Source organism: Gekko japonicus, unplaced genomic scaffold (genome assembly GCF_001447785.1).
Source record: "Gekko japonicus isolate JY-2015 unplaced genomic scaffold, Gekko_japonicus_V1.1 scaffold678, whole genome shotgun sequence".
In the NCBI taxonomy this organism is placed as follows: Eukaryota; Metazoa; Chordata; class Lepidosauria; order Squamata; family Gekkonidae; genus Gekko; species Gekko japonicus.
In genome coordinates this window covers 840,801-859,891 of record NW_015164685.1, presented here as the reverse complement: position 1 = coordinate 859,891, position 19,091 = coordinate 840,801, and the positions used below count along the sequence as shown (strand labels likewise).

General features: G+C 49.0%; 1 protein-coding gene across 1 annotated transcript in view; it reads right to left on the bottom strand.

The window, feature by feature from the left end:
- Positions 1–989: 989 nt before the first annotated feature.
- The window catches only part of MED24 (mediator complex subunit 24), a 102,190-nt gene continuing 84,088 nt past the window's right edge, over positions 990–19,091 (bottom strand). The window contains exons 19-26 of the mRNA XM_015409337.1: positions 17,477–17,652; positions 13,516–13,780; positions 12,426–12,607; positions 7,894–7,987; positions 7,004–7,103; positions 3,872–3,952; positions 3,528–3,676; positions 990–1,752 (exon numbers count right to left, since the gene is read on the bottom strand). Coding sequence (XP_015264823.1) covers positions 1,636–1,752; positions 3,528–3,676; positions 3,872–3,952; positions 7,004–7,103; positions 7,894–7,987; positions 12,426–12,607; positions 13,516–13,780; positions 17,477–17,652 — 1,164 coding nt within the window. The 3' untranslated portion in view covers positions 990–1,635. The remainder of the gene's footprint in view (positions 1,753–3,527; positions 3,677–3,871; positions 3,953–7,003; positions 7,104–7,893; positions 7,988–12,425; positions 12,608–13,515; positions 13,781–17,476; positions 17,653–19,091) is intronic.

The following is a 19,091-nucleotide window of genomic DNA, read 5'->3' as shown; positions in this document are numbered from 1 at the left end:
GAGCAGTGATGCAGACGAGAATATAGCCAGATTTGCTGCAGTAAATTTTCACAGCCTGCATCATCTCCTTGGCTATTTTCAGCCCCAAGAGCAAACATGTTCCCTCCGTGGCTGATTTTCCTTAGCCTATGCACACGAACCTCCAAAAGCCAGCCTTGCTGGAACCAAAACAACAGGATCCCCCCCACCTCCCTCCCAAACTGCCTTCGGAAGCGGAGCACGAGAGAAATCTCTCTTCCATCTTGGAGGGCGCTGCAGGAACATGTGGGGCGTGCTCGCTGGGTCTGACAGCTGCAGGGGGGAGGCGGTGGCAGCGGTAGCAAAAGGGTGACTGGCTCCAGAGGTTTCCAGGCCCCACCGGGAGGTTGGCATCTGCACCACAGGGCAGCCTCGCCTAGGGCGCAAAAACACCACGAGCTGGCCCTGCTCAGGCCTCTCCGCTGCCTACTTTTTTGGGGGGTATTTTGTGTGTGCGTGCGTGTGTCTGCACCGAAGTCAAGGCGACCTCTGGTGACTGACCCCTACTGGGGGCCTGGAGGATATTCAGAGAGGTGGCTGAATAAACCCTGCCTCTGTCCTCCCACGTCTGGTATCCTGAGGAAGTCTCCCATCCACGTGCCAACCACAGTCGACCCTGCTTAGCTTCCGAGAGCTGACGAGATCGGGCTGGCCTCTCTACTGCCTATTTTCAACGCCTCTCACGGGAACTTGCTCAGATTCTCAGGGTGCTGAATTTTGTACCCAGCATCCAACGCGGTGCCCCAGACAGTGCCATTACAGAGGGATGCCATTACAGAACGATTACAGTGCCATTACAGAACGATGGGATGCATCTGCATTTAACCTCCACGCACTCTTCCAGGAGAGGGCAAAAAAAGGAGGAGGATTTTTCAGTATTTATTTGTTTCTTAAAAAGGCATATCCACAAAATCCAAGGGAAATAATGCAAAATCTGTACACAGGAAGGTGAGGACAGAAAAGCAGCAGGTTGGAATTAGACCGACCACGCTTCCTTTGCGACATTCAGTCCTTTGGGGAAATCAGCTTCCGTTAAGGAACACCGGGGGAGGGGGGAACGGCAACAGTGTTTCCCCCGCTTTCTTCTCTGAAGGTTTCTGCAACTTTTTGGAAAATACAAAGGAAATTTTGATCTAAAAAAACTGCCGCATGACTTGTTTTGCTCAGCATCGCAGCTCCTTTCAGGGTTTGTTTCACCCCCCCAGATTGGGGTAGGAGGAGCCCAGGTTCTTCTTCCTAAAAACCCAAGACGAACTGAAGGAAAAGCATCCACAAAACCTGGAGAGCGCTTTCGGATGACAGCCAGTAATGCTGAGAAACGGTCATTCGGCTGGACGGAGGAAAATCCTCCCCCCCCCCCATGATCCTTGGTAATGCTTCAGCCTGGCAGCCACGGTAGCATCCGAGCAGCTGGCAGGGACGCTCTCGAGATGCATTCAAGACCAGCCGGGCAACCTTCTCCCACCGCTGCACTCGGGATGGCTTCTGCGGCACTCTTGTGCAGCTCCGAGAAGCCCCGCAGCACCTTTCGGGGGAGATCCGGGTTCTCCGCTCACCCCGCTGCTGAGATGACGCTTGGGACCCGCCCGCGGCTGCAGCGGGGGTCCTTCCTGGCGCTCACAAGGTGGCGATGGCTTTGGCAGCTACCCGGCGGCCCAGGGGCAAGCTGAGGTCCGTGATGGCCAGGACAATTCTGGGGCTGGACATGGTGGAGGCTTTCACCAACTCGGAGACCTGCCCAGGGAGGGGGAAAAAGGAGAAAGAGGTCAGCTTTTGACAAACCCATGCTGGAACAGAAAAGGCACATTCAGAGACCCCGGGGGCAATGCTGTACTGACCGCAAAGTCACCCCTGAATGGCCATAAATCTATGCAGTCGATGCCACAAAACCCGACGATCAAAGGAAGCAAAAGCAGCAAGGAGTGCGGAGGCTACCATGAAATCCAATGATCAAGGAAAGTGAAAGCGGCATGCAAGGCAGAGGGGAATTTCTGTTCCAGAGTGGGTTTGGTATGACAACGGAGGGAAAAGCCAACGCAGAACCGCCCAAACAGATGCTAGCGGGAAAAGCTCTGCGGCTGTATTTACATAGCTCTGTGGGTGTCCCCCTTTCTGCAGCCCATTTACCTCCATGGCAGAGACACAATCCAGAGAGGCTACCTATTCGTGGTACACGTTCATATACGCTCTGAAGCCCGAATGTGAGGGCAACACTCCCCCATCACAGTTTCTCACGTCTCTGGGGGGAAAGTACTTCGGTTACATAGAGCGCTGCGATTTTTCTTTGGTAGTTCATTCCCTGCCCATGGGCTCCCTCTAGTGGTGGGAAGCTCAAAGGTCCGAGAAAGCAAACCGCATTTCTGTCCACGATTGTTTCGAAAATCAGAACGGGTATAAGTAGCTTGGGAACAGCAACCTTTCTGTTGCTTGTCACTCCGAGTATCAAAACTTATCTCCTACGGATGTATGTTTCATGCATCTGCTTGATGTGAGTTCCGAGTTAATGAACTTTGTTACTCTTTTGGTATTGATATTGCTGCAGTTAACTAACTCAGATACCCTGCTGGATTAAAGGTGGGGAAATGCAGTCAATCCAAAGGGGGGGGGGAGACACTGGCCATACTGAAACGGCCGTTGCCAAATGAGCAAGTGTGGGGGGGATTGGCCCCGAAGATGCAGATCAAAGAGTCTGCTCTAGCCAAGCTGCAAGGATCTCTAAGAAGAAGACAGAACCAGGAACTCACATGAAGCTGCCTTCTACAAAATCAGACCATCAGTCAGTATTGTCTGCTTAGACATGCGGCGACTCTCCAGGGTCTCAGGCAGAGGTCTTTTACATCCCCTACTGCCTGGTCCTTTCAACTGGAGATCCATTCAATTACCTTTATTGGCATGTAGCACTCTCAAACTCATACACAACAATAAACAACAACAACATAAAATAATGCTACCAAAAAACAGATATAAAAGGAATTGCCATATAAATATGCCAACGATACAGTGAAACTGATCAATTAAATAAAGGGTGAATAGAAGTCGCCCCAGAAAGAAATTTTGCAACAGTTTGTGTTATCTCACAATTTGGGTTATCAAGAAGAGTAAGGATCTTTAAACCATCAGAATACTCTTCTAATTTAGTCAAAATAGGGTTTAAGAATTCCAGACGTAGCGCATAGTAGAAGGGGCACTGTAACAATACATGGGAGATCATTTCGGTATGAGTGTTTGTGCATGGGCAACATCTAACAGAGAAGGGCACACCCTGAAAGCAGCCAGATAATAAGGCCAAAGGAAATATATTGGCTCTGGCCATAGAAAAGGCTCTACGGAGTCTGGGAATATAAAGTTGATAGAGATAGGAGGCAACTTAGAAGGGCACACCCTGAAAGCAAGGGATTGAACCTGGGACCTTCCCGCGCCAAGCAGATGCTCTACCCCTGAGCCACAGCCCGTGGAGGAAGACTCAAGAAGCGCCAGAAGGAACTACACCAACAGGTGCGTTAACACACCATAGTGAAAGGCATGAACTGCAGGATGCTTCCGCGGCTACCCTGCTCCAGGCATTCCACGCACTCTTCCATGAACCACTGGACAAACTGGGTGTGTGTTCCGGCCGTCTTGGCCCCCAAGATGGAGGAGATGAGCAGGAAGAGGTTGGCTGAGGAACAGAAAAGGGAAGATCGTCAACAAAGCTCTGCCCCCGCTGCAGAAAACTAATCCAAACACACTTCGACCTCGAAATCAAACAAAAACTCAAGACAATTTGGCCCTGGCCTTAAAAGTTCTCTCAGGCAAGCCTCAGGTCTCGGTTCTGGAACTTTCTCCACAGTCCGGCCGGAACTGAAAGGCTTACCTAACACTCTGTTGAGGGGGTCTCTCATGCTGACTGTGTGGAGCTGCGAGGCAGAGAGCGAACTGCTCATGGTCCGGTCTGCTGAGGAAAGAGAAAGCATCCAAGTCTGAGAGACAATTAAATTGGCGAGGAGCTCAGTAAAGCTTCTTGAGGGACCCAAGATGGCAACGGAGGAACGGCCAAGCCCATGACTGTGGTCTGCCACCTGAAACGCTTGATATTATTCTTCACTGACAGTGTAAACATGGTAACAATCACATTTAGCATTTTTGTAGCACAACACACAGTGCCTTGATAATAAAACAGCCCTATACGGTAGGTAACGCTGGAAAAATTCTCTTCTTACTGTGGAGCAGAAGCAAAGGGGCGGGTGAGGGGAGACACAGACTAGGCAGAAAGAACAGTGGCTTGCTTCTAGGGCACTGCGGGCAGCGGCTAGGAAGGTTCTCTAATGACTGCCACCAATGCTCCCTTCTAAGCGATGGAGTCCTGTGAGCAAAAACTCTACTTTGTGAGCTACTGGCATTAAAGTTGCGAGCGAGCCATTTGGCTACTGCATGACTTAGTCTGCTCTGGAGCCATCCTCCGAGCTTCAGCCCACCAGGCTCCCCTTCATTAATTGAACAGCGAAGGTAAAGGCTCTGACAAGACTTAAGGACATTCAGATGGAGTGCTCGCCTCTTGGCTTGGCACCAGCTGCTTAATGATAGCAGTTCTGAGTAAGTGCAGGAGCAGATGGCTGTAAATCAGGCTTGTTACGGAATGCCCATATAAATCGGACCTGGAGAACTGCAGATTGTGGAAGCGACTCATCACAGCCCTGTGAACTTTGAGACCACAACTCTGGACTCTGCCTGCCTCCTGTGACCTTTGGACTGACCCTTTACTCTGCTTTCCTGAACAACCCATGAACTTTGACTGCTGCTAAACCAGTATTTGACCCCTGGACTGGACTCTTGACTGTGGTCTAATTCTGTTGCCTTACTCTGCCTGCATGCCAGGAGTTCTCTTGCCCTGTAACCTCCTTTCGCCAATAACCTGGAGGGGAACAGGCGATAGTCCCTGGGCCCTAAAATGGCTCCTAGGTCAGCAATTCACATGCTTTGGCTACACAAGCCCCTTTACTGCTTATATTTCCAAAGCCCCGGCCTTGGCTGCTAGGCTTCATGGGAGGTTGGGCTATATGCGTTCTTTTGAAATCCTAATCCTATTACATTGCTTATTAGACGTCTCATTCTATTGATTGCACTGACGTACAAGGTGTAATCTCGTCTTGAGTCTCAGTGAGAAAGGCAGACTATCAATAATGCAAAGAAAGTAGTAGTAGTAGTTTCCTGTCTCTTTCCAGTTCTCCAGGAGAACGAGAAGTAATGACTTCAGGAATTACGCCTTGGATCCTAAATTGCTATTCTATCGGCATAAGAACAACTCCGTTGATAGCAGAGCAGGAGAGGACGATTTGTGCTCATCCCCTCCTGTACTACGGACACACCTGTGCCCCACACACTGTTTCTGGGGGTCATCCACTGATCCACAGGAGACAACTGGGGAGCACAGAAGACTGAAGGGGGAGGGCAGAAGAATGGCCTTCTTCCAGCATGACTCTGCTTGTGCAAGTTGGGACCCAAGCCTCAGGGCCAGGGCTCCCAGCTGAGTCACAGCTACATCAAGGCAGAAGATGTCAGGGTTTTGTAGCTGTCGTAATTATCCCTGTGCAGGGAAGAGGAAATGGTCCCTGCCAACTCACCCAATTAAGACAGGAGTCAGGATGGAAGAAAAAGTCCCAAATTTCAGTGCTAACAGAGGAGAGAGGAGAAAAGCAAAACTACAAACAAAGGGTAATGAAATATGGGGAAACCAAACCTTTAAAACAATGGGAAAAACATGCAGACGGAATGAAGCCAAGACAGGATTTCTCTGAATCACTGGGCGTGAATCCAAGGTGACAGACGGTGATGTTCCCCATTCCCCATTCCCATAAACCACCGGTCAATCTTGCTTGTTCAGCCCTTGCTTGCATTTCATCCGAATTTGCCAACTGCCAACCACCTTTTGTAAACATGTTCTGCTGCGCCAGTGCGCCAGAAAAGTGAGATGTACACTGTGACCATCTGGGCCCTTGAAAGGCATAACTTTTTTACAGCAGGGAGTTTGTCTGCAAGAACCTCTACCACATTCAGTGCAAATGCTCATTTTCCTCTCCCAGGGCAAGCCCGAGGTGGGACACACACACCCTGCTTCTGAAATCTGCAGGACTGGTTTACACTTGAACCATGGAAAAGTCACCCACGGAAGGCACCGACTGGCTTGTGCCCATAATGTCACCTACCTCACCCCTAAATCCTGAAAGCAGTTTTACATATATTTGGGTTTAAAAAAAAAAAGTGAAGGATGGATAAAGAAATAAATGTGTGCGTGTGTCTCCCCCCCCCCCCCAAGATGGAGAAGAGTCTTCCCAAGGAACTGGAGAAAGTGCAAAAACTGATGGCTAGTGATCTGCTAGGGAGTATCCAACATGTAGACTGCAAAGCCAAGTTCACCGTGCTGGCAAAGAATCTACTGTAACGGCTCTTTAAAGAGCCAGACAAAGCCAGATAAACACTCCCCCATCTTCATTCATTCCTTATTATAATAGTAGACCCTCACGCCATTTGTGGGGGATCCATTTTCTGGGACCCCCACAAATTACAAACTCCACGAATACTGGGAGGTCTAGGATGTTCCACACAAAACTGACTACGACTATAGGGTTAAAAACAGGCTGGAGGCTGTTATCACATGACTAAACCATGGACAAGTTAAATCATGAGTCATGAATCTGCAGACTGCGAGGATCTATTGCACTTATTCGCTTGGAGGCAGGGCAGGATGTAGGAACCGTGGTTTTACTAACGTTTCCAAAGTACTAACCTTTTAATATGTATATGTTTCAATCTTAATTTTCTCAGAAGGCAGCAGAAGTTATTTCTGCCTTCTTCGGTAAGGGGAATGGTAAAGGGAACTTTACCGGGATTAGAACTCAGGACCACCACCACCACCCACCCCCAAAAAAAGATTAGTCAGCCACTTCCAGGGAACTTGCTGGTGCCCATCTTAATTCCAGGAAAGGTTCCTCACCATGATTCCACTTACTGGGGCTGGACAGGATGCTGGAATCTTCCTCGTTGGAGCTGAGCAGACGCAGGAGTTTGGAGGGTTGGGTATCGTCCAACGGGAAGAGGCTGATGTAATCCTGGAGGAGAGACCAAAATGAAAGCAACAGGAGGAGGAGTACGTTTTTATACCCTGCTTCCGCATGCCTGCCTTCTCTCTGCATTTCCACAGCTGCGGAGTCAGTTTAGTTTCTTCTGCACATGCCTCGAGTAATCAGGATTTTCAAGGGAGGGTGCTTTCATCATCAGTGGCGTCAGTGGTGGCAGTACCCCCCCCCACCCACCCGGTTTATTTTGTTGTGCAGACTTATCTCTATATAGCAATATCATGGCTGCATTTTTAAAAAGAAAAACAGCACTAAAATTTCATTTTAGAGATATACCGTTGTAATAATCGGATTAGCCAGTTCTCTGAATTCCCAACTTTTATTTAACAAAAAGTCCCTAGGCTCTTCACTCATGGAGATATAAGGGAAAAGGCACTAACGCCAATAAAAGAATCCAGGGATGTAGCCAGGACTGTGTTCATAATATTGGCTTGGAAACGAAGATGAGCCCCACAACCCTAGAGTCGGATTAGACTGGCTTTCGAGCAAGAGGAACCTTGACCTTTAGTGCCATTCTCTATGGCCTCTGACTATATACTTATGAAATGTATTTTATACAATGAACGTTACTTATGATAGATGTTTGCAATACAAAAAGTATAACAAAGTGTGTTAAAATTTACAAAATAGTGGGTTTTCTTCTATGTTATATGTTTTGACAGAACAATGGGCTGACTCAGTATGAAGCAGCTTTTCTTGGGTCCAGTCAACACAAACGGGCCGATTTGTCTGTGGAGTACTTCAGTGGGGAATTACAGCTTACCTCAATGTCTTCCCTGTGCCTCTTCCGTTGCCAGGCGGACGCCTGTCCCTTGTTGTGGGAGGAGTAGGAACTGGAGGCACACCACACAGACAGCCTAAAGACGCCAAGAGGGAGGACAAGAGATCGTCTAGCCGGGATCTCCTGGTGTCTTATTCACACCAAAATACTGTTGCCCCAACCCAAAAGACTCAGGCCCGGTCTGCACACGCAACAGGCTGACATGGCAGAATGGGCTGTCTCATTTTAGACCGTACATCAAAGAATCGCTATGAAAATGGCTACAATTATGCAAAAATATTTATAAGGATAATATATCATATTGTCAGATCAAGGCGAGTAGCCGTGCTGGTCTGAAGCAACAGAACAAAGTTAGAGCCCAATGGCACCTTTAAGACATCGTCTGACGAAGTGTGCGGGCACACGAATGCTCACTCCTTGAATAAAACTTTGTTGGTCTTAAAGGTGCCATCGGACTCTTTGATCTATATCATATCGTCGTTGCCTATAATCCACAACAGTAAGAAGCATGCACATCCAACTGCCAACCAAACAAAAGAGAGCACAGTCTCTAACTGTTGGCAAGACTAATAAAAATCCCCCGGGTTATATCCGTCAAGACGTCTGTTCTCTGCAAACAGATATATGTCGGCTGAGACGATTCGATTGAAGCTTGCTGCCCTGTGGTGGGATTTTTCTATCTGCTGAAACAGTCCTCTCATTATCAGCTGAGACAGTTCTCTACAGGTTCCCGGTGATCATCTCTGAATGCCTTTCGTCAGAAGACTTGTCTCCTAAATACGCCATGAGAACTACAATATAAGTGCTCTACAACATTTTTGTAAACCCAATCACCCATAAGTTATACAGGCATACATACAATACACTCAACCCAAAATTGTTCCAAATATTAAATCAGAAGGTTTAGGCACCAAAACGTAACACAGAGTTCTCTCTTCCAACAGTCAAACTGGCCACATTCTTAACTACATTTAATAGAATTCTCTCAGCCGACATATATTTGTGTGCAGAGAACAGGCTTGGAAGATGTCTCGACACCCTTTTGGTATTGTAGTTAGGAGCGTGGACTCTTATCTGGGAGAGGCGGGTTTGATTCCCCACGCCTCCACATGCAGCCAGCTGGTGTGACCTTCACAAGTCAGTCACAAGTTCTCTCAGAGCTGTTCTCTCAAGGGCAGTCCTTGAAAGAGCTCTCTCAGGCCCACCTACCTCACAGGGTGTCTGTCGTGGGGAGGGGAAGGGAAAGGAGTTAGAACATTTCTGTATTTGTCCCATAATTTCAAAGTGTAAAAAGGAATTTTTTTGGACTGGGCCCTTTCTATATTTTGGTAGGTTCCATAATTTGTATAGATGATTTTTGTTTCCACAGTTTCTCATTAATTAAATTGTAAATAACTGCACTAAGACCTCTTGAAGATTGATTAGGTTTCTGTAGCATTTTCTCAAATAGCGTTTTTCAAGTTTATGTTTCCGCTCTAGTTGGCTTTGAGAACCCAATTTTCCAAACCAAAGTCCCATCTATAAAGAACTGGTATTCTAAAGTCTAGGATGTAATAGTGGCAGATAAAATAACAACTCAACTTTTGATTGCACAATCTCCAATGAAGAATAATAACTTTCTTGAAAAATGGTTTGCATATTTTGAGTATATTTCATCAAAATCAAACTCAATGTATAATATAACAAGCAAATATAAAAGTTTTGTTTTTTATTAATTCTAAGTATTAGTTATTAGTTGTAAACTGTAATACCAATTATACTAGTTGTAATGGCAGTGGTATGCTTTATTATTCTATGTTAAGTTATTATAGACATATAGTTCAGTATAATATGCACAGACTGTTTTCCTGTTGTTGTTTGTTAATTTTGTTATGAAAAAAGGAGTCTGAGACTCCTTTGGGTAGTGAAGGGCGGGGTATAAATCCAATCTCCTCCTCTTCTTCTTCTTCTTCTTATGATGCAGACTCCTACGCTGTGAATCCTTACTGTTAAACGACTCACTCAGACTGTGGGCAGGATCATGTTCCTCTCGTTCCCCAAAGGTCACAGAGGGAAAGACAGATCTAAGTCCAGGAGCACCTCAGGGACTGACCAGGGTCTCAGGGTGTCAGCTTTCGAGTGTCACAGCTCCCTTCATCACACAAAGATCTCTGACGACAGAGAGTTATTAATGCAGGGGGGGGGGAAAGCGTGCGATCCCTTCCCTCTAGCGTGAAGTAGTGCCGTCCTCTCTGCCACCTGATTTTGCTGCACGTGCAACCCAGACCTCAGACTACTATTAAAGGGGGACGGGAACATCACAGACTCCAGTGAAGAGATGCCTACTCAGAATGTTTCCTTAATCCCAACCAGCGACCGTATTTGGTTGCCCCCAGCTGGGGATTAAGCCCCACTGGCCACAATGGAACTCACTTCGGAAAAAACAGGCTTAGAACTGCATGACAGGTTGCCCAGAAGATCCAGGCCTCGTGCCTACTGGGATGAGGAACCTGAGTACAAAGCAATCCCTTCTGCAATGGGGAGGAGGAGAAGAAGAAGAAGAGATTTACACCCCTCCCTTCGCTACCGGAAGGAGTCTCAGAGCAGCTTACAATCTCCTTTCCCTCCCCCTCCCCACAACAGACACCCTGTGAGGTAGGTGGGGCTGAGAGAGCTCTTTTGAGGACTGCCCTTGAGAGAACAGCTCAGAGGGAACTTGTGACTGACCCAAGGTCTCACCAGCAGCTGCATGTGGAGGAGTGGGGAATCAAACCCGGTTCTCCCAGATTAGAGTCCGCGCTCCTAACCACTACACCAAACTGGCTCTCATGAATCCTGGCCCAGCCTTCAGCTTCTCACGCTGGTTTTTCTACATGGAGGGGAACGGTGTTGTACCGAGTGGCATTCAATCACGTGGGCCCATCTACAGTCTGAAGTAATACAACCCAAACACAAGTCTAACAGCCCCTCAGCAAGCACTCTGCCAAAGATATCACACAGAGCACGGATGTGGAGAAGGGCGTATTTACAGGTTCTACTGATGGTTCTAGAAGGAAGTTGGGTTAAAGGTTTACAGAGAAGCACTGGGAGCCACGACAGCCATGCAGTGGCTGTGAAACAATACCCCTGATTTCACTGATAGCTGAAACGGGGATTCTTTTAAATCAGGGGTCCCCAACACGGTGCCCGTGGGCGCCATGATGCCAGCAAACACCTTTCCCGGTGCCTGCCAGATGTTTTTAGAAAGTGAGGGGGCAGGCGGTACTTCTGCCCAGCAGGGCTTCTGATTGGCTGTGCAGATTTTGACAAATGTTGCTTTGGGGGCAGCTGCCACCACAGCACACAGATCTTCAATGTACGACTGAAGGGAAGCCACAGCAGCTGTCTTGTGGTTGGCTCCGCCTCCTGCGACAGCCATTTTGTGGCAACTGTTTTGTGGTGTAGTGATTAAGTGTGTAGACTCTAATCTGGGGGAACCGGGTTTTATACCCCACTTCTCCACTTGCACCTGGCTGGATGACCTTGGGCAGGCCATAGTCCTATCAGAGCTGTTCTTGAAAAAGAGCAGTTTCTATCAGAGCTCTCTCAGCCCCACCTCCCTCACAGGGTGTCTGTGGTGGGGAGGGGAAGGGAAAAGGAGTTTGTAAGACGCTCTGAGACTCCGAGTGAAGGGCGGGGTATAAATCCAATCTCTTATTCTTCTCTTCTATCTCCCTCTATCAGAATTCCAACGGAGCCCACAGGCTCAAAAAGGCTGGGGACCCCTGTTCTAAATGACAGCGGCAATTGTGAGCACATAGCCTCAAAGGCAAGAAGAAGAGTTGGTTTTTATACCCCGCTTTTCTCTACCCAAAGGAGGCTCAAAGCGGCTGACAATCACCTTCCCTTTCTCTCTTTACAACAAGCATCTTGTGAGGTGGGTGGGGCCGAGAGTGTTCTGAGAGAACTGTGATGAACCCAAGGTCACCCAACAGGCTTCGTGTGGAGGAGGAGCGGGGAATCGTACCCGGTTCTCTGGATTAGAGTCCGTCGCTCTTAACCCCTGCACCGTGCTGGAACTGACCCTCCGGGGACCCCAGTTCTAGGAGGATGTGGCAGTTGGGGGCGGAAGACGGAAAAGGCTCCTGGGTTGTGTTCCCAAATGCTGCCACTAACCAAACTGGTGGTTCCCAGACACCTTTTACCCTTCCGCATCTTGTCTCATTCTCTCCCTCTCAACTTTCAACCCCTGCTCTTCAGCCCTCAAGAGAACTTGCTAGTTTCAAACAAAGGGAAGCGAGTTTCTAGCTCTCAGGACCTGAGGACAAACTGCCTGGTGAAAGGAAGAGGCACAGCACGATCCCTGGTGGGGAGGAGGGGAGGGCTTGAGCGCTCTGAACCCACACAATTCCCCCCTTCCCCCCCCCGGGGGGGGGAGACACAGAAAAATGATGCGAAGGTCAGGGGGAGGGGGGACTGTGCCACCACGCTTCATTTAGAGGGGCAGGACTGTACTTCTGAGGGACGGGATTTGGGCTCCCGCCTCTCTTCCTTACTTGGCGAGGGCCTTGCCCGGGGGGTCCATCAGCATGTGCCACTTGGAGGAGTCTGTGAGCAGGCTGGGCAGGATGTGTCCCAGGAGGGTCAGCGTCAGCTGCTGCATGTCCAGGCAGAAGATGGAGTACAGCAGCTCCACCGCCCGCGTGGCGTGCTCTTTCCGCGTCTCCTTCAGCAGCTCCTAAGAGAGAGAGGAGCCCCCAAAAGACAGATCAGTGGGTCTTGATCAAATCGAGCCTGGCCTCTCCCTAGAAGCTCAGATGGCTAAACGGAGGCTCTTGTGCTTTGGTCACATTACGAAAACTGGGAAGGACAATAACAGTAGGAACAGCTGAAGGCAGCGGGAAAAGAGGAAGAGCCGACAGGAGAAGGATCGACTCCGTCGAGGAAGCCCCAAAGGCCCTCGCTTTGCAAGGCCCTCACAAGGCTGTCAGTGGGAGGATGTTTTGGAGGACAGGAGTTCATCCGGTCGCCACAGGTCAGAAGCCACTCGAGGCCACTGACACAAACACACACAAGACAGCAGTGGATTGTTGAGATAACATATTTTTTGGGCTGTCAAGTCACAGCTGCCTTACGGCAACTCCGTAGGTTTTTGAAGGCAAGAGATCTTCAGAGGAGGCTCGCCACCGCCTGCCTCTGTGTCGTGACTGTGGACTTCCACGATCTCAAGGGAAGAACAGCAAACGAAGCAACGCATGCATGTGCAGACCACGTGCACCAAATTTCCTCCCACAGAAATCAGGGACACCCTTTCACCTTTAAAAAAAAAACACTCCCAGAAGAAAGCCTCCTTCCGCTTTCCATGCTTCGTCTTTTAAATGGGTCGAGATGAGCGAGTCAATGTTCCCTCTGAGCTCAGTTCGTGTGAGCCAGCTCACAGTTTTTTAGCCTCTGGCTCAGGAAGGAGGGCTCCAGAGCAAACTGATTTATGCAGGAGCCAAATCGCTCGCTCACAACTTTAATGCCAGGGGCTCACGAAGTAGAATTCTTGCTCACAGGACTCCAGGGCTTAGAGGGAGCGTGTGAGCAGGTCTGTCCCCAAAGCACAATGCTCCCCTCCCAACCCCGCCCCAGGCTTTCCCGCACCTTGACGAGGTTGTTGCAGAACCAGTAGACGCCCCCCATGTGCAGAAGGGTGTCGAAGATGTGGATGGACCGGCTGTCCACCCAGCCTTTCTCCAGCACCCTGGAGAAGACGCCCATGAGCACTTCCTTGATGGGCTTCTTTGCAGGGAGGAGGTTCCAGTAGGGCATGGTGTCTACCCCAGTAGACGGGAACTTAACCTGAGCCGCTGTCTGCTGCAGCACATCAGCGCACATGTGTTCAAGGATGGAGCTCATGATCACCACTCTGGAAGGGGGAGGAAAAGAAGGAAGGGGGACAGAAACAAGGATAGTAAAAAGCCCAGTAGCACCTTTAAGACATAAGAGAAGTCATGTTGGGTCAGGCCAACGGCCCATCCAGTCCCACACTCTGTGTCCCACAGTGGCCAAAACCCAGGTGCCATCAGGGGGTCCACCAGCGGGGCCAGAACTTCAAAAGCCCTGCCACTCTTGCCCCCCCCCCAAGCACCAAGAATACACAGCATCCCTGCCCCAGACAGAGCGTTCCATCTGTACCTTGTGGCTAATAGCCACTGATGGACCTCTGCTCCATATGTTTCTCCAATCCCCTCTTGAAGCTTGTAGCTGCCACCAGTGTTCCATCTAAGCTGAGTTAGTGAGAGCTGGCTCACAGTTTTTTAGCCTCCAGCTCACACACTTTTGTTTTAACTCAGGAAGGGATGGCTCCAAAGCAAACTAATTTATGCAGCATCCAAATTGCTCGCTCACAACTTTAATGCCAGTAGCTCACAAAGTAGAATTTTTGCTCACAAGACTCCACAGCTTAGAGGGAACACTGGCTGCCACCACTTCCTGCAGCAGTGAATTCCACCTGTTCATGACTCTTTGGGTGAAGAAGTGCCTCCTTTTATCTGTTCTAAGCCTAGTGCTCATTAATTTGATTTGCTCATTAATTTGACCCTGTTGATTGAGTTGAATGCATTGACTGTGTAGTCCCAGCAACAAAGCGGACCATAAATAACAAAGAAGTAGTAGTAGTAGTAGTAGTAGTAGTAGTAGTAGTAGTAGTAGGAGGAGGAGGAGGAGGACTAACAAACTTTATTGTAGCATAAGCTTTCGAGAGACACAGCTCTCTTCTGACAAAAAGCTTATGCTACAATAAAGTTTATTAGTCTTAAAGGTGCTACTGGGCTTCCTACCGTTTTGCAGCAACAGACTAACACGGCTAGCTCCGCCGAATCTAGAAGCAAGGAAGTCACCAGACCAGCCTCCTTCTCGGGGCTGCTTCGACTACTGCCGAGATGCTACTGGCCCCGGACTCCCAGAGGCCCCTGCGAAAGGTAGCAGGAAGAGACTGCTGGGATATTTGAGAGTTCTCTTCCTGTTTGTCATGAAAGCACTTCCCGTGTGTTACGCACACCAATTCCTAGTTAGGGATCCAATAGAATCGTCTGCACGTTTTTCCCACTAGGGCAAGGTGACAGAATGCATAATCAGCTAGTGTTGGGATTCTCCAATTGGATGATCAATAGTCTGGGGATGAGCCAAGGGAGAGAGCCGAGGGTCTCAGTTTACGGCTCCTTGTTGCCCCTCTTCCTCGAAGTTTATTGATTGATTGATTGATCTCACTTGTACCCCGCCCTCCCTGCAAAGCAGGCTCAGGGTGGCTCACAATGCATAAATACAATTAATACAACATAAAATCATCTAAAAACAACTCAGTTATAACTAATACAAATTCATAAAGTGCCGGTGATGGTTAATTAGTTGTTTGAGATGGCTCACTTTCAGAGTATACACAGAGGTCTAGCAGACCTTCTGCTCACGATCTTCCTGCGGCGCCGGCGAGGTGTAAAAACCAAGGGCCAGGGCTCTGTAGTGGTGGCGGCTCCCTAGGAGAAAGCCTGGCGGAAGAGCTCCGTCTTGCAGGCCCTGCGGAACTGCCAGAGATCCCGCAGGGCCCTGATCTCCTCCGGGATCTCATTCCACCAGTATGGGGCCGCCACTGAAAAAGCCCTGGCCCTAGTGGTAGCAGGTCTCTTAGTCCCAAGTTAAGTTCTTAGAGAAGCAACATGGAGTTTACAGCTTGTAAGGATGCTTTCTTTTATTTTTATTCTCCAAGTACCTATTACCTGATCTTTAGGAAAGGTATCTTTTTGTAGACAAATACACCTGTGTCTGGCTGCTTTAATTGAAATCTGCAATTTTTGAATCTCAGTACCTAATAGAGACTCCTGAGATGGGCCGTGGGCTGTGAGGTTTGCAGTGATGAGAACAGCTCCAACTGAGCCTCGTTTCTACATGCAACTGATGGAGGCAGAAGTTTTCTTTTAAAAAAATATTTTTTTTGCAGAACAACTGATGAAATCATGCTCAGCTGTGCCTTGGTTGCATTGTGTAATGAATTTTCAAAAACTGTGGGAACCGTAAAGTCTAGAAATTTTCAGGGTTTTTGTAAAGACTGCACATTGACATGACTGCCATACCAATGAGCAGATCTAGAAAAAGAGCAAGAGTCCAGTAGCACCTTAAAGACTAACAAAATTTGTGGCAGGAGATGAGCTTTCATGAGTCACTGCTCACTGCTTCGGGTACAGCTAGAATGTAAGCCCATCTGTGGCGGAATATTTTAACCTTCCAGGACACTCAGTTGCTGACGTAAGAGTAGCAGTTCTCTTACAAAGGAATTTCAAAGCTAAAGGCAATGCATCGTCCTGGACTGAATCAAGACCTAGGTTTCCTGTCTCATTACCAATACTGATTTCTCCAAGCCTACTACCCCTATGCATATCATATCTAATCCAATCATGCCCGCTACTGTCATTCTCCTGCTCTTATCATTCACCTGCTATTGTCATTCGGCATCTGAAGGCACTCCGCTCTTCAAGATATAAGGACAGATGCTTACTTTCTACCTGTATCTGAAGAAGTGAGCATTGACTCATGAAAGCTCATACCCTGACACAGATTTTGTTTGTTTTTAAGGTGCTACTGGACTCTTGCTCTTTTCTACTGCTGTAGGCAGGCTAACACAGCTACCCATATCGATCTATCTCAATGAGCAGCAGGTGCACCGACAACCACAAAGTAGCAGACTTTGTATACACTGCAATGTGGGTCTGCATCACTTCTCATGGCTCACGTGATTAGGGCCATGATGCCAACAGCCCCAAATTCAGAGCAGTTCCCCCCCCACCATCGCAGAAGGGAAGCCGGGTTCCTCTTTTAAATCCTTTGTTAAAGCCCGGAAGGACCGCATTGTCCCCCCACTCACCGCTCACTGTAGAACTGCAGGGTGTTCTCCCCAAAGAGGGGTGTGGCCAGTTGGCGGATCATCTGCAATGACTTCTCCCGCTCGTCCAGGCCCAGCATGCGGACGTGAGCCACCAACCAGGCCACGGCACACACAGCCATGCTGCACACCTTCCCCTTGATATTGTCGGTGATTTTCTTGGGATGCAAGACAGGCGAGAAAGAAGACAGCCGCTTAACACCCAACACATGATGCGAAACTTGAGAAGAAAAGCTACAGTGGGGCAGGTGAGACTTTCCACACTCTGGGTCACACAGTGGCCAAAAATGCCAGGGGCCATCAGGAGGTCCACCAGCGGGGCCAGGACACTAGAAGCCCTCCCACTGTTGCCCCCCAAAGCACAAAGAAGCCCCCCTTGCCCCAGACTGAGAGTTCCATCTATACCCTGTGGCTAACAGCCACTGATGGACCTCTGCTCCACAGGCCGCTGTCGAAATACGGAAACATTCTAAGACAACGGCATAAACGCTCTCCTATTTGGTTGGGGAGGAAGGCCATGGCAAACCACCTCCGAATGGGTCTGCATCACTTCTCATGGCTCACGTAATTAGGGCCCTGATACTAACAGCCCCAGAGCAGTTCCCCCACCACCATCGCAGAGGGGAAGCCGGGTTCCTCTTTTAAATCCTTTGTTAAAGCCCGGAAGGACCGCGTTGTCCCCCCACTCACCGCTCACTGTAGAACTGCAGGGTGTTCTCCCCAAAGAGGGGTGTGGCCAGTTGGCGGATCATCTGCAATGACTTCTCCCGCTCGTCCAGGCCCAGCATGCGGACGTGAGCCACCAACCAGGCCACGGCACACACAGCCATGCTGCACACCTTCCCCTTGATATTGTCGGTGATTTTCTTGGGATGCAAGACAGGCGAGAAAGAAGGCAGCCGCTTAACACCCAACACATGATGCGAAACTTGAGACGAAAAGCTACAGTGGGGCAGGGTGAGACTTTCCACACTCTGGGTCACACTGTGGCCAAAACCCAGGGGCCATCAGGAGGTCCACCACCGGGGCCAGGACACTAGAAGCCCTCCCACTGTTGCCCCCCCAAGCACCAAGAAGGCACCCTTGCCCCAGACTGAGAGTTCCATCTATACCCTGTGGCTAACAGCCACTGATGGACCTCTGCTCCACAGGCCGCTGTCGAAATACGGAAACATTCTAAGACAACGGCATAAACGCTCTCCTATTTGGTTGGGGAGGAAGGCAATGGCAAACCACCTCCGAACGTTTCTTGCCTTGAAAACCCAGCCGTGTTGCCATAAGTCAGCACCAGGGTGGCTACCAACTTTCCTTGCAGTTGGTTCCACTTAGCTTTTAACTAGATGACCTGGAAGGGGATTCGGACAACAGGCGACTAGACATCATAGTGTTATGGAACCGTTCTGCGATCTGCTTCTATTATTTCTTTTCACCGCCCATCTTCACATATTATGTTTTACTCCCAGTGCTCATTTGTGTAGCCATTTTATCCTAGCTGGTCTGTCTGAAATGCATCAGACGTCTAAGTGCCGTTCCACTGCCCTATACATTATGTATTGGCTTGCGTTTTCGTGCCAGATCATTTTCTTTCACCGCATTGGGCCTATTTTGGTCATTTATTTTAGTAAACAATTGAGTCTGTGCGTGTTCCTTACTGGTTCATCCACTGGGGCAAATTAGGACCTGGGTTTTCAAGCATTTTTGTGTGCAGGAAAAGTCTGCTTGTGGGGAGGGGGGAACTATGCAAACGTGAAACTCAGCCCCTCATAAACTGTACCACACTCCAACTGATTAAGCCAGGGAGCCCCAACGTGGTGCCCATGAGTGCCATGCTACCTGCTGACATCCTTCCGGGTGACCAGCAAGTGCTTTTCAAAAGCAGGCAGGGCCAGGTGGGGCTTTCCCTCAGCAGGGCTTCTAATTAAGAGGCATCCTGTCAAACAGAGCTTCTGCCCCAAATGCTGAATAGTTACTAGTAAGAGTTTTATATAACCTCAATCCCTGATATTTTGTGGTTGGTTCCACCTCCCATGGCAGCCATTTTGTGATTGGCCCCACCTCCTGTGGCAGCCATTTTGTGAATGGCTCCACCTCCTGTGGCAGCCATTTTGTGATTGGCCAGTTTGGTGTAGTGGTTAAGTGCGCGGACTCTAATCTGGGAGAACCGGGTTTGATTCCCCACTTTTCCACTTGCACCTGGCTGGATGACCTTGGGCAAGCCGTAGTTCTGATAAGAACTGTACTTGAAAAAGAGCAATTTCTGTCAGAGCTCTCTCAGCCCCACCTACCTCATAGGGTGTCTGTTGTG